This window comes from Salvia splendens, chromosome 22 (genome assembly GCF_004379255.2).
Source record: "Salvia splendens isolate huo1 chromosome 22, SspV2, whole genome shotgun sequence".
Classification (NCBI taxonomy): Eukaryota; Viridiplantae; Streptophyta; class Magnoliopsida; order Lamiales; family Lamiaceae; genus Salvia; species Salvia splendens.
The window spans coordinates 17378657-17393276 of NC_056053.1; the positions used below are offsets into that span (position 1 = coordinate 17378657).

Genomic DNA, 14620 nt, shown 5'->3' on the forward strand with positions numbered 1-14620 from the left:
TATGTCATATCTTCTTTCTCTCCCTTTCTCTAAAAATTTTAGGAAGTAAAAAATTACAATAAAAAATAGTATGAATTCTTAAATATATTAATTATAAAAATCAAAATTATAAATTTAATTATAAAAATAATTTGTAGCAAAATTTCATTTTGATTGTGATTTGATTATTGTTTTAATATTAAAAATTAATTTTTTTAATTAAAACTAAATTCTTAATTTTTATTTAATCATAATATTTAATATTAAAAAATTATTGAACCAGAATCAAATTAAATTTAGCTAAAATTTATTTTGATAATTAAATTTATAATTATAAATTTTATTCCATATTTAAGAATTTCATAGTGTATTTTTTTTTAACTTCTTAAAATTTTTAGAGAAAGAGAGAAAGAAGATATGACATATTGCGTTTGAAAAAAGTGAAGTGAATAATATCATTTTAGGTACTCAAACTATAAGAAATATCATATTTAGTACAAGAGAAAAAGATAAAAAAAAATATCAAATTCAATACCTAGATATGAAAGTCCAAAAATGTTCTTCATGCATTGGGGGCATTTTTAGTGCAAAATTATAATGAATAGTGAAAAAGTATATTACACCTTAGTTAAAGGACTACCCATGATATTTTTAACGTTTAGGTACCATTTACATGCAAAATGCATAGTTCAGAGACCATTTGCATTTGCGCAGTTCACTCAACAACATAATATACGCTTTCTTGAGTTCCCTTAACAATCAAGAGTACATCCATACTAACCAAAAGTAAGATACACTTGTTGTCTTGATTCCTCATAACTGTTTTCCATTAAGCTTGACTTTCTTGAGTTCTCACAACTGCCTTCTCCTTCTGAGACCGATCTCTTGTTGTTGTTGTTGTTCCGCTTTGAGAAGTCGGTGATGGTCTTTGTTGATCCTTATGAGATCTTCCTCGTTTCACCTACGATAAAAAAAATACACTTATGTTACAACACAATACAGTTAATTGAATCCAATTTAGTGAATAGATTTAGGACATGTGGTTTTGGAATCTTTTCAACTCTCTGGCATTTGTGGAATTCCGGGTGTTATCGTGTATTCGTGTTGCATACACTTTTGACATATCATCACACACTTTCTCAACTTATTTAATCTAGAAGGATAATTTTTAAATAGGTTTCATCTTTCTTATCTTTTTAGGTTTGCCAAACATTTTTTTCACAAGGGTACCAGCCATTGGCCACATCTTCTCACCATGCAATGGTGGAACACCAAATCCATAAGTTGACTTATGCTTGGCCAATGTGAAATAGTCATTGAAATAGGTAATATTTTACCAAATCCATAAGTTGACTTATGCTTGGCCAATCTAAAATTATCGTGCTCTTAATGGGTCGACCTACTAAAAATACGAACACGGTAAGACTTGACATTAACTTATTAATTTTGTAACTTTGCACATCGTGTTTTCATGTCGCATCGAAAATTTTCAGCCATATTCGTGCATTTCCCATATTTATTCCTTTTTCGCTCAGAGGGGCATCTAAGGACAGGTGGATGATCTTCGGCATAAATAATCCCGAAACTTTATTTGCATCCAATACACTTGACTACTTGAGTGTGCCTAACACGCATGCTGTGTCCAATGTCACAACCACAGTTACTAATTAATTCTTGATTACCTAATTAGTTGGTAATTACTCCGTCAAGATTAATTCACAACGAATTACTGTTGATTACGACTCTGATTTGGACTTTATAGAGTTTAATTCGAATTTAATTAGTCTAGATGTTTTGTTAAGATTTTTTTTGGTAGAAAAAAGCAGGCAAAATCCGAGAAAAAACTAACGAATATAAGTAAAACTAACGCATATAAGTAACACATAACTTATCATGTAGAAACCAAATATTAAGCTCTGTGGGTGGAGACTCCAGCACATGAACGTCATTGTTCACCGAATAAGCATAATGTGATAAGTAAATAGCAGCAAAGTTCCCTTCCCTGCTCACACGTCGCAGCATGACCGAGTTAAAATCTTGAAGCATTTTGCGGATTCTCAACACTATGGCTCGACAATTAATGTTAAATATAATAGTTCTCACTTATAATTTAGTTAATGATGTATCCTCTAAAACTTTTTACCAAAAGATGGTATCCTAAGAGCATCCCCATCCATGCTCTTAGGCAAGAGCATGGAAGTGGGCCCGGACCCACTTTTATTTACTTTTTTACTCCATGCTCTTCCCCAAGAGCACAACACCCACATTCATGCTCTTCCGCAAAAACATGCTCAAGGGTCTAACCATTCTATTATTCAATTTAAATAAAAACATTTCCACAATATTAAAATGCATTAAAAATACCCGGAATACTATTACAAATTACAAAAAAATTAAAAAAGTACATAATTAAAATCCTAAAAATTAAAAATTACATAATTAAAGTCCTAAAAATTTGAGAACATTGGGTTTGAGGAGGGGCCGAGAATTCCGTATCCGGATGAGGGAATGGTATTGGGTTGAACCATTCGTGGTTCCATCCGTAGGAGTCGGAGGAGTGATCGCCGGAGCCGGACATTTTTTTTGCAAGAGTGAAGAGATTGAGAATTGATGAGAGAATTTAGATGATAATTGTATAGTGTGGTGTGAAATTTTTTGTGTTTAAATGGAGGTATTTATAGATGAAAAATGTGAATTTTGGGGGAAAAAAAGAAAAATAAAGTAAAAGTGGGGAGAAAATGGATATAATTTATTGGGAAGTGGGAAAATATTTTTTTTATTTAAAAACGATTTTTTAAATTAAATTCGAATTTTAAAAAAATTGAAAAAGCCAACGGCATTGCCGTTGGCCAATAGGAGCCCGCCACATCGACCTGCTCAGCGGTACGGACGTGCTCTTATTATCGAGCAGCGCCGTGCCGTTGGCGCGAGCACAGCGACGGACACGAGTGTGACGCCGTCCGCCATCGAGAAGCGATGGGGATGCTCTAACATGTTTGGTTGATGAGTTATCACAGCGTATAGATTGTGGTACATATTTGTATCATATTTAAGTGTATCATTTAGTATTATAACTTAAATAGAACAACACTCACTCATGTTAGATTCCAGTTATAAAGTAACCAAAACATCAAATAATTGAAATTTTAAAAGTAAAACATTTGGTTTTCAACATCAATATCTGTTCCTAAACACTAGTTATGTAAGCATACACTATTACATCATTTCATTTGTAGGTATTGAGGTCGGCATGAGTATCTCTATACCTCTGAAGAAGGTAATCTCCATATTTGATTGGGGTGAACCTACAAGAGAATTTAATGCAGGTACCAAATGTTCATTATCTTATAAAGAAGAAAATTTCTAACAAGACTTCAACTTAAATCCAAAATCCTCCTTGAGAAGCAAATCACTAGGAAAATCTATAGTATTAAGAGCAAGCGATAATTAATAGACTCACTTTGGAGGATTCTTCTCGGATTGACATGTTGGCACGCATTCGACAACGAAGTCATGGTTAGGCTCAACAAAAAATGCTATCTGCCAATGGAAAAACAAGAGTCAGCCTTTCCATATTCAGATGTGTTGATACAAAGCCTATGGTTAACAGGCACATGTTATATCATCATCACAAGATTTCAAGAATAGCCCTTTTTGTCCTACAAGAAACCTTGGCCTCCATAGATAGAAAGTTCCACCATTCCTTAAAAAGAAGCTTATGCAGTCCAAGTCCTACATTACATTACCAAAGAGATGACGAGACAAAGTTGCGCCTATGTTTTGCTTTCGTTAAACTCACACTGATTGAGATAAACCCTTTGGTCACGATTTCAGTCACTAGAGAATTCTTTGTGTCGCATTCCTATTAGCAGCCATGATGCAAATAAATAGTATTTTAGCTTGTTCTGACTCTGTACTTCGAAAATTAACCCCTCCAACCTCTAACTCTGACTATTAAGACTAGCTGCAACTCAACTTAACAAAACTTCTCTTTCCCCTTTCAATTAGGGCAATGCTTAGTTTCTTCCCCTTTCTAAGACAAATGGTTGATCACTCAATGAAAGAAATGATAACTAAAAGTAGATTAAATAAAGGTATAGGGAAGGACAAGAAAGAAACCCTCGAAGGACATTGAAAGATTTAAAAAGTCTTACAGAATATCTTTCTCGGCCATTTCCTAATACCCGGTGCAGTGTGGATCTGTATTGAGATCAAAACATTATCAGTGTGGATCTGCATTGAGATCAAATAAACATTATCTGACAGCAAGTCACAGAAAAGATCTCAGTGTAAAGCTCCCGTTGATGGACACAAACATTTGCAGGGGTACAACATTTTATAATAGAATCATGGCACTTCAAAATCTTTGACGGTATTTAAATAGACCAACGATCAACTTGTATGTTATTGTATAACTACCTGAAAAAGCAGTTGCTCCAGCGCTCCAGCATATCACCTATATTAACTATAAATGCCCTACATCAGATAAAATGACACAGTTATAATGTTTGGATTAAAAAAAAGAAGCCATAAAATTCAGTCCTCGGTTTTACATGTGATATCAAATATTAGATATTTATACATGTACTTTACAATCATTCAAAATCATAGGAATTTACTATCAATGTAGACTACTCCAGTAAACTATCTATGTTTCGATAATAAATATGACTATGTTTAGAGGAATGAGAAAGCATCTTTACAGTAGTATCTTTGCACCCCAAGTATTAGCTTTCATGAAAATATAAAATTGAATGTTCTTAACCATATAATGCAAATTATGCACTAATCATTACACATGGAAAACTGTTTCTGATGAGAGGCATAAAATTCAGTTAGGAAGAAAACAAAATACAGTATATATAGCCTCACCCTTTTAATGGTGGTACATACTCCCAGATCTGAGGCTTAGCATCTTTGTCTTTACATATCTGTAGATATTTGTAAGTTATAGATCTAAATTGAGAAAATGGTGAATGGAAAAGACATGAATAATTTTGTCACTCACACCTGAAGACCATAATTATCATCAGTAGCCAAAAGGGTAATCAAACCAAAATCAGAATGTGCACCAGCTCCATATATTCCTTTCGCGGGTTCGGAAATTTGATCTAAGTTATAATCAAGCACTGTTATACTCTACTAGCATCTGCTATGACATGATATTTGCACTGATTGAATCAAAATAATCCTTACCTTCATAATGTAGCAGCTTCAGAGTTGCAATAGATTTTCCAAGAATTCCAGCTTGACAAAAAAAGTTGACATTTAGCCCTAACGCGAGGGCTAACAGCCGTGAAATAGATTTTGCTACATCTCTATTAATATCCAAAGTTGAAATCATGAGACATATCACCTGAGATCCACCATGACCCTAAGCTAAAAGGTTCAAATGATAGAAAAATTTGTACAAGTCTTCCCTGCAATAGAAATAAATCTCTAACTGAAATATGACTATGATCAGACTAAGCATCAGATGAACCTCATCAGACTAAGCATCCTCTGAACCTTTGCTTTTTGACTGAAGTAATTTATAGATTTTATTCACAACAAAGATTTTGAATCCGCCACTATTTTGAACTTATTAGTACTTGTTAAAAGACATTGTAACAGGATCTATTTTTCTCATTCCTGTTAAGTGAAGTAATTTGTTCCTAAACTAGAAAAATGCACCTAAAATAAGGGGGTGCATAATCTGCTGGCCTAAAAGCAATATAAATTTTGGAATATAAACTCCAATTGAACATTATAGTGGGATATGGATGGCATATAGTCAATGGTACAACTATTACTCAGGGACTATCTCATATACATCATTAAATCCTTCTTTCCCGAAAATATAGTATGTCTTGGAAAAATATATCTTTGCACCTATATATCCGAAGCAGGATCTTCTGATAAGCTAGCCAATATTTTTCTAATGTTTGTCATTTAGCACTCCAAATATACTACTGCACTACATATATAAGGACAATAACAGCATTATTTGATGAAGAAATACTAAGAATACTGATTATCCTAAGATAAAGAGGAAAAATATGTTTTGGGCAAAGGAAAAGATGCACATGACTGACTTTCATGGATATATACATGTCTAGAATGATGGTGTTAAGAATATTAGTATTCTGTCCCACATCGGTGATGTGACATAACCTAGCTTAGTCTCTTGTACTATATATATGTGGCCTGTGTTGAGTAATAATATACACCAAATACACTACTACTTTCTCAGTGTTGAGTAATAATATACACCAAATACACTACTACTTTCTCAGTGTTGAGTAATAATATACACCAAATACACTACTACTTTCTCTACTATGGCTTATATCTATATTTTACTGTTCTATAGATGGTTATTACACAAATGACGAGATGAAACTTACAATGCCCCTTGATAATATTCCTCCATAGTTTCCCTCCATCTGGGCAGCATATCTGTCAGCAGTCAAAAGGTTTACATATCAATATTCATAATAATCAAATTGATACCAAGACGCTAAAAAACTAAGAGATCAGCTGTGCACCGAATGCATCCATAGACAGGACATTAGAGTAACACATCATATGACTATTGTTCGATACAGAGACTCGGGCAAAATTTCTATGTCCAAGTAACAGAGCATTTAACACAAGAACATGCATTCAGCATGCACAAACTGCAGTTCAAACCAGTTACTCAGTCTTCATGAGATCAAATCTTCTAGAAAGTTACCCTCAGATGGCCATCTGTTTGGCCCATAAAATGGCTTCTGTGAATCAGGATGATCTTCGGATACTTCAACACCTATGTAATATCCTTCCTTATAGTCCCCTGAAATGTGCCCACGTATATTTTTTTAACTCAGCCGTAAAACTGAAACTGTTTAAGCTGTATCATGTGTGGTGGTTAGAGATACCAAACCATGCATTTGATTGGCGGGGTCCAGGGATTGATCAAACAATGGAGCATAGCCTCGATTCTTCTCGTTCCTTAGAAGCTTCATTTTGTCCTCCTTGGGCAAAGTAAAAAATCTTTTGCTTTGATAGAAGACCTCATCCATGAATTCCTTATCAATTCCATGATTGATCACATAGAAGAACCCGGAATCTAAGCATACCTATGGTTCGCAGAATAAGTTGTCGGTTTAAGTAATTCAGAAACATCAGTTTAACATAAAACTACTTAATGAAACACAGAAAAATCAAACTCATCTAACACGAACAAAGGCTTAAGTTGTGTTACGAACTATGGAAAAATATTAGAAAAACAAACAACTTACAAGAAACTTAGAGGATTTTGTCAATTGTCACAAGGTTTAAGCATTTATCCTCCTTATGCTTTTGGCTTCGTCCTTAAAATCACTTGTAAGTCTTAAAAAGTGTTTGAAATGATATTTCCAAACCCAGATAACCACATATATGTGTGCATCTCATCTCGTGTAAACACAAACATCAATCTACACTCTACTTTAAAACTAGCATTTGAAAAATCAGTTATAAAATCAATTAATTGAAAGTATAGATGATTGAATAAGATGCTTAAAAAGGGAGACTAGAGAGGGAGCTACCTGTTTAAGGAGGGAGACAGTTGATTGAACATCTGGACTGGAGAGATCAATGCAATTCAGAATTGATACATTCGAAAATTCTGGAATCTGTGTTTCCTCTTCTTTGATCGTTTCTGCCATTCCGTTTATTTTCTCTTTTGGAGAACTTCTATTAACAGAATTTCTCGACGTATTAATGTTGACAAGATTCCAAATTATAAATTCTCGTTTCATTAAAATGTATCCACAGAGATAAGATAAATAATAATAATAATAGTAATAATAATATTAACCAATTTTTGTGTGGCTTATCTCTTAGTACGTATGTCAGAGATATGCTTTTTTATTGAACCCATATTCATTCACATGGATATGTGAATAAAATTAAAATATACTCCTCCGTCCCAAAGAATATGCACTTTGGGGACGACATGAGTTTTAATGTAAAATTGGTAAAGTAAGAGAGATTAGAGAGAAAAAAATAATTAAAGTATTGTTAGTGGAGAATGAGTCACCTTATTAGAGATAAAAGACTTTTCAAAATTAGAAAGTACATATTCTTATGAGACGTACTAAAAAAGAAAGAGTGCATATTCTTATGGGATGAGGAGAGTATAAAAACTCTCGAATAAGGATTAAGGGATTTTGTAGAGTGGATAACGGTAAATACAATAAGACTATATTGAGAAGAGTAATACTCCCATCGTTCCTAAAGAATATGCACTTTGAGATCAGCATGAATTTTAATACAAAATTGGTAAAGTAAAAGGGAGGTAGAGAGAAAAGGCAAATAAAGTATTGTTAGTGGAGAATGAGTCTCACTTCATTAGAAAGAAAAGAGTTTTCAAAATTAGAAAGTGCATATTCTTATGGGAAGGACTAAAAAGAAAAGAGTGTCTATTCTTGTGGGACGGAGGGATTAAAGATTGAGTGAGAAAATTAAATCAAAAAAATTAATTTTGTTTATAAAGAGTAATCTAGATGGACTAGATTTGATCAAATTATTCAAACTCTTACTAGGAATTTCATTCCTCGTATGTACGTGTTGCATTTTGGATTTTAATCCATTTGTTTGGCTTTATTACTTCACAGTTTTTACTTTATATTTTTTATTCTAATTTCGTGGTGAAGGGTCGATTGTTCAAGATGGTTTCAGCTGGATGGGGATATTGTGTTCAAGAATCAAGATGATGCAAGCTTTTTATATTTGTTTGATGGAGTTTGTTGCGATATGATTTATTATAATAATAATAATAATTATTATTATTATTATTATTATTATTATTATTATTATTATTATTATTATTATTATTATTATTTGTATCGGAGTTCAATTATACAAATGAACAATATTTATTTGGCTGTGTTGGAGTTTTATTGATTATCGATGGAGTTTTAGGCCATCCACAACGCTGTCTCTATACCGTCTCTTAAACCGTCTCTTAACTACTATTTGAGCACTATTTGAGGGCCCCACTGTCCTTTTTTCCTCCATCTCTTAACTAAGAGACGGAACTTGCAACGCTCCGTCTCTTAACCGTCTCTATACCGTCTCTTAATTACTATTCATTCAATTTAATTTATAATTTTTTTTAAAACCCAATTCAATTTAAACAAACACACTTTATTAAAATTAAAAACAATATTACAACTTAACATTAAAAAAAACGAAGACATAATTAAAATTCTAAAAAAATAAAAATGACATAATTTAATCTTCTCCGCCAAAGTTTTCCCAAATGTGCTCAATTAGATCCTCTTGGAGTTGGGTGTGGGCGCTAGAGTCGCTTGTCCTTGCCCGAATAGCCAACCGTTCTTGTATAGATGGATGCGGCTTCCTCCGCCTCTCGTCGTCGATCTTCTTCGAGTGATTGTTCCATTAATTGGCGCATTTGCTCAAAAGGATCCATTTGTTTGAGTTGATTGAAGATGGAAATTGGAGTGATAGAGAGGATTTGAGAGGAATAGATGTGTGTTTGTGTTTGAAATGAGTATGGAATAGAATTATTTATAGAGTAAAAAAATTAAAAATTTAAAAAATGAAAATAAATATTTAACGGTAATATTACCGTTTGAAAAAATTTTTTTTTATTAAAAATCGATTTTTTTAAAAAAAATGAATTATTGCGTCATCAGTGACGACGCCCACTCGCGGGCCAGCGAGTGGGCGTCACGCACGCATGGGGACGTGCCACGTGTCCCTGGCGCGTGGCGAGACATCTCGTCTCGTGTCTCGCCGAGACGAGCTACGCGACGAGACGGGCGCGAGCTGGAGACGAGATGGGCGCTGCAATGCGTCTCGCGGGGGTCTCGTCTCTCCGAGACGAGACGCGAGCCCGGCGCGAGACGCGTTGTGGATGGTCTTATACAAATGAACAATATTTATTTGGTTGTGTCGGAGTAATTTATTTTTCATCTTTGTGGTGATTAAGAAATTTTGATTGCAACAGAGTGATGATTTTGTATGGAATGATGGGTGGATGCAAATGAATACACTCTTCTATCCGTTAATCCATGAAATGACACTGACTGACGTCTGTTATTTTTGCAATATTTTTTCGGAGTTGGGTGGTGAATGTGGCGTATTCATATATACCCTTAGGCATTAGCAATGGGCGCCCTAAGGCGCGCCCTATGACGCGTCACGTCATCATTTTTTAATATTTATAAAATTCATACGAATTTAAAAAAAATAATACATTAAAATACGAATTTCAAAAACTTAATTTCATTTAATAAAAATTAATACATTACAATGCGAATTAAAAAAACGCAAACTCAGCGACGGCGGTTACGAGCCCACACTTCTTCAATCATGTCGCTCATGAGCTGCGCATGCTCCTGTTGGTTGCGCATTGAGGCCTGTCTAGATAGAACCTCTTCGAAGCCTAACGGTAACCCTCTATCGGGTGTGTCGGTCGATGTGCCGGAAGAGCTAGATGCACGGTCGTCTTCATTCCAGTCGGTGATGCTTCCGCCTTCACTCTCGACTATCATGTTGTGCATGATTATGCACTCATATATGACATCGGCGATGACTTCCTTGTACCAGAAACGAGCCGGCCCTTTCACAATTGCCCACCGTGATTGGAGCACCCCAAATGCCCGCTCGATATCCTTCCGCGCCGCCTCCTGCTTTTGCGCAAATAAAACCCTCTTCTCACCAATTGGGCAGCTGACCGTCTTTAGGAAAACTGGCCACCGTGGGTACATGCCATCGGCCAAGTAGTACCCCATATGGTATTGGCGTCTGTTGGCAGTGAACTCGATGGCCGGGCCGTTGCCGTTACATTGGTCAGTGAAGAGGGTGGACGAGTTGAGGACGTTGATGTCGTTGTTCGACCCGGCTACGCCGAAGTAAGCATGCCAGATCCAGAGCCGATGGTCAGCGACGGCTTCGAGGATCATCGTCGGGTGGCTGCCCTTGTATCCACTTGTGAATTGGCCTCTCCACGCCGTCGGACAATTCTTCCACTCCCAGTGCATACAGTCGATGCTCCCGAGCATCCCGGGAAACCCGTGCGCCCTCTCGTGCATCTGCATCAGACCCTGGCAATCAGTGGCTGTCCACTTGCGCAAATATATGTCGCCATAGGCCTCTACTATCCCCCGACAAAAGCTCTTCAGACACTCGCGGCCTATAGTCTCCCCACAGTGGAGGTACTCGTCAAAAAGGTCCGCCGTGGTGCCGTATGCCAACTGACGAATAGCAGTCGTGCACTTTTGCAATGGTGTAAGGCCGGGTTTCCCGATGCCGTCCTCCCGAAACGTGAAGTATTCATCACGTGAAGACAATGTACGAACAATGCTGAGAAAAAGGTACCTCGACATTCTAAACCGGCGGCGGAAAACAGTCGGGCCCCATCGCGGTTGATCGGCAAAATAGTCTTCAACCAGACGTCTGTGAGCTTCCTGGTGGTCGCGTCGGACATACGACCTATGTCGAATAGGCCAATGGACTTGCTCAGCCGCCGCCGCCGCCTCCTTCTCGCGCTGCATTTGCGCATAGCATGCCGCCATGGCCTCTTCAACGGCTGCATCTAATGCTTCGTCAAGCGAACCACCGGATTCAGACGAACTAGAACTATTGGTGTCGTCGCCGAGATTCATTTTGGTTGGATATATAGAGATAATATGTAAAGAGATAGTCGATATGTTCGTATGCACAACTGAATGAGAAACGAGATTTAAATAGAAAATCAAAACCGCGTGCCATCGTCCGCGTCGATCGTCCGCGACCTCCACAATGGGGCGGACGATGGCGCGGACGATGGCCATCGTCCGCGCTATCCTCCGCGACCGAAGTATAGGGCGCGACTATCGTCCGCGCCCTATGGCACGCACCCGCAATGGGTGCGGACGATGGATGGCGCGGACGATGCTCGCCATCGGGCGTGCCATCGTCCGCTCATTGCGGATGCTCTTAGGAAAAAATTATGTCATCCTTGGGATTTAAATTAGGACTATCAAATACCCCTAGATATCCGATCCGAAAATTTTAGGTACTCGATCTCGAATTTCTCAAAATCTAATATCTGATATCCGGATGCCCGACTCGGGTATTCAGTCCCGAAAAATCAGACAGTCCTGATTTTTTATTTTTATTTTTTTATTATTTTTTAAAGAAAATTAACTACACAATTTTAGAAATACAAACTTGTCGTTCGAATTTGATACAAACTTAACGTTAACGTACTTTGAATTTAAGAGGAAAAAACTACCACAAATTTATAGAAAAAAAATCCATAAGTTATAACATCCCTCATTCATCCATAATAAACATCACAATTCATACATTAATCCAAGATATGACTTAAGAGTAAAGGATTTTGGGAGTATATTTAATTATTTAATTTTTAAATAACAAAATAAATGCATAATTTATTAAATTTTAAAAAATCGGATAATTCGGGTAATTAGGGTATACGCGATCGGGTAACGGGTTATGCGATACCCGATAATCCAAAAATCATATATCCGAACTCGATCCCGAAACCCAAAAAATCGGATATTGGTTATCCAATTACCCGATATTTCGGGTTAAATATCGAGTATCAAATTCCCGATATCTATTTTGACAGCCCTAACTTAAATAACTAGATATGGTATGTCCATTGATCGTTAATCAATTCTTTTCGTCCATAAAAAATAGTTTCATTTTGTCATTTTGGAGTGTCACGAAAATAGTATCATTTCCAAAAATAAAATATTTCTCCCTCATACTTTATCCATTTATTCTTCTCTCTCTCATATTTATCCACGTTTTCTATCTATATTTGTTACTTTACCTACTTTTGTTCATTCTATTTCTTACATATCAATTTCTCTTCCTTTACCGACAGGTATAGGGTTGGAACGAAAATTACCCGCTACCCGTTTCACCACCCTTACTAATCCAACATCCATTTATGACTCACGTTATACTAAGATGATCACAAAATTTGCTCGATTTTGGAACATAACCCACCATTACACACGGCATAACGTGATTCATTTTTAGCAAATTTTACATTTTTCTTATACAAATTTTCTCCTCCATGTTACACTATTCTTCCTCTTCGTGTCGTCTAATTTTTTTCTCTTCTCAAATTTCCTAATCCACAATATTGACACAAGAGACAAGTGGTGTACAAAAAACAAGGAGCTTCTAGAATGACCCTTTAGGAGAGAACAAATGTCAAGATACAAGAATAGAAGCCCTAGCGATCAACACCTAAGCCATCCTATATAGAGAAGGATCCAACATGATGGTGTCGCTCATCCCATCTCAGAGCATCCGCATCGCGTCTCGATGCGGGCTTGATCTCGTCTCTCCGAGACGAGACCGCATCGAGGCAGCGATGTAAGATCCCGTCTCGTCCCCATCTCGTCCTGTAGCTCACCTGGAAGAGGAAGCTGGGAGCCAGCTCGCCACGCGCATTGTCCACGTGGCGAGCTCCCGTTGGTCCGTGACGCCCACTCGCAAGCACGCGAGTGGGCGTCTTTAATTTCCGTTGAATTTTTTTTTAAAATTCATGAAAAATTTGAAAAAATAAAAAAATCCAAAAATATACTAGCCGTTTATAAATTTTTAATTTTTTTTTGTATTTTTTAAGCCCCCAATCACTTCTATAAATATCAAATCATTCCCACAAATTAATCCACCGTAAAAAAACTCTCGATTCTCACTCAAACACTCTACATTCTTCATCTCAAAACATTATTCTTCACCCAAATTTAATCCATTTATGGATCCATTTGAGCAAATGCGTCAAATAATGGAAGAATCGCTAGAAGAAGATCGACGTAGGGAGGAGGAGGAAGCCGCGGCGCCTTAAAGGCGATCCCGGATTTACATCCATCGTAACCGGGACGAAACCGCAGCAAGGTTGGTACGCGATTACTTCTGTGAGAACCCGGTATGGGAAGAGACCTACTTCCGTCGCCGTTTCCGCATGCGGAAACCGCTATTTATGCATATCGCAAATACATTGGCAGCCCGGGAAGAGTACTTCCAAGAAGGGTTCTACGCCGTTGGCCGTCCCAGTCACACGACGCTCCAGAAATGTACTGCAGCAATCTGTCAGCTTGCTACTGGACAAACAGCAGATTTGTTCGACGAATACCTGCACATTGGGGAAAACACTGGGAGACTGTGTTTGATGAACTTCTGCAAAGGCGTCCGGGCAGCTTTCACCGACGAATTTCTCCGGAAGCCAAGCACCACAGATTGTTAGTTTCTGCTCCGACTTCACGAAGAAGTGCACGGATTCCCCAGGATGCTTGACAGCGTCGATTGCAAGCATTTGCAATGGAAGAATTGCCCTGTGGCGTGGAGGGGGTCATACACGAGCGGCCACAAAGGCACCCACCCCACCGTTATACTCGAGGCCATTGCCGACTACCGGCTATGGATTTGGCATGCGTATTTCGGGGTCCCCGGATCGAACAACGACGTCAACGTGCTCAACCAATCTGACTTCTTCAGCGAAGTTTTGAATGGTAAAGCGTCGGCCATCAACTTTATCGCTAACAACCGTCAGTATAAAATGGGGTACTATCTTACCGACGGCATCTATCCGAAGTGGCCAACCTTCGTGAAGACGTTCAACAGGCCGATGAACGAAAAACAG

The 14620-nt window shown here is 37.3% G+C and overlaps 1 protein-coding gene across 2 annotated transcripts; it reads right to left on the bottom strand.

Moving 5' to 3' along the window:
• Positions 1-3090: 3090 nt before the first annotated feature.
• Positions 3091-7727, bottom strand: LOC121788053 (2-oxoglutarate-Fe(II) type oxidoreductase hxnY-like). Of its 2 annotated transcripts, XM_042186911.1 has the most exons (11): positions 7530-7724; positions 6884-7079; positions 6695-6793; positions 6366-6417; positions 5176-5297; positions 4990-5090; positions 4852-4910; positions 4399-4455; positions 4134-4179; positions 3440-3519; positions 3091-3284 (listed from the first exon to the last, which is right to left on the bottom strand). In XM_042186911.1, the coding sequence occupies exons 1-11, from the start codon at positions 7647-7649 to the stop codon at positions 3206-3208; spliced, it is 1011 nt and encodes a 336-aa protein (XP_042042845.1). In that variant the 5' UTR covers positions 7650-7724; the 3' UTR covers positions 3091-3205. The 2 variants fall into 2 exon arrangements, 1 of the variants encoding a protein (XP_042042845.1); XR_006047566.1 differs by lacking the exon at positions 3091-3284 and having other exon boundaries at positions 3474-3519; positions 4134-4212; positions 7530-7727.
• Positions 7728-14620: the final 6893 nt, after the last annotated feature.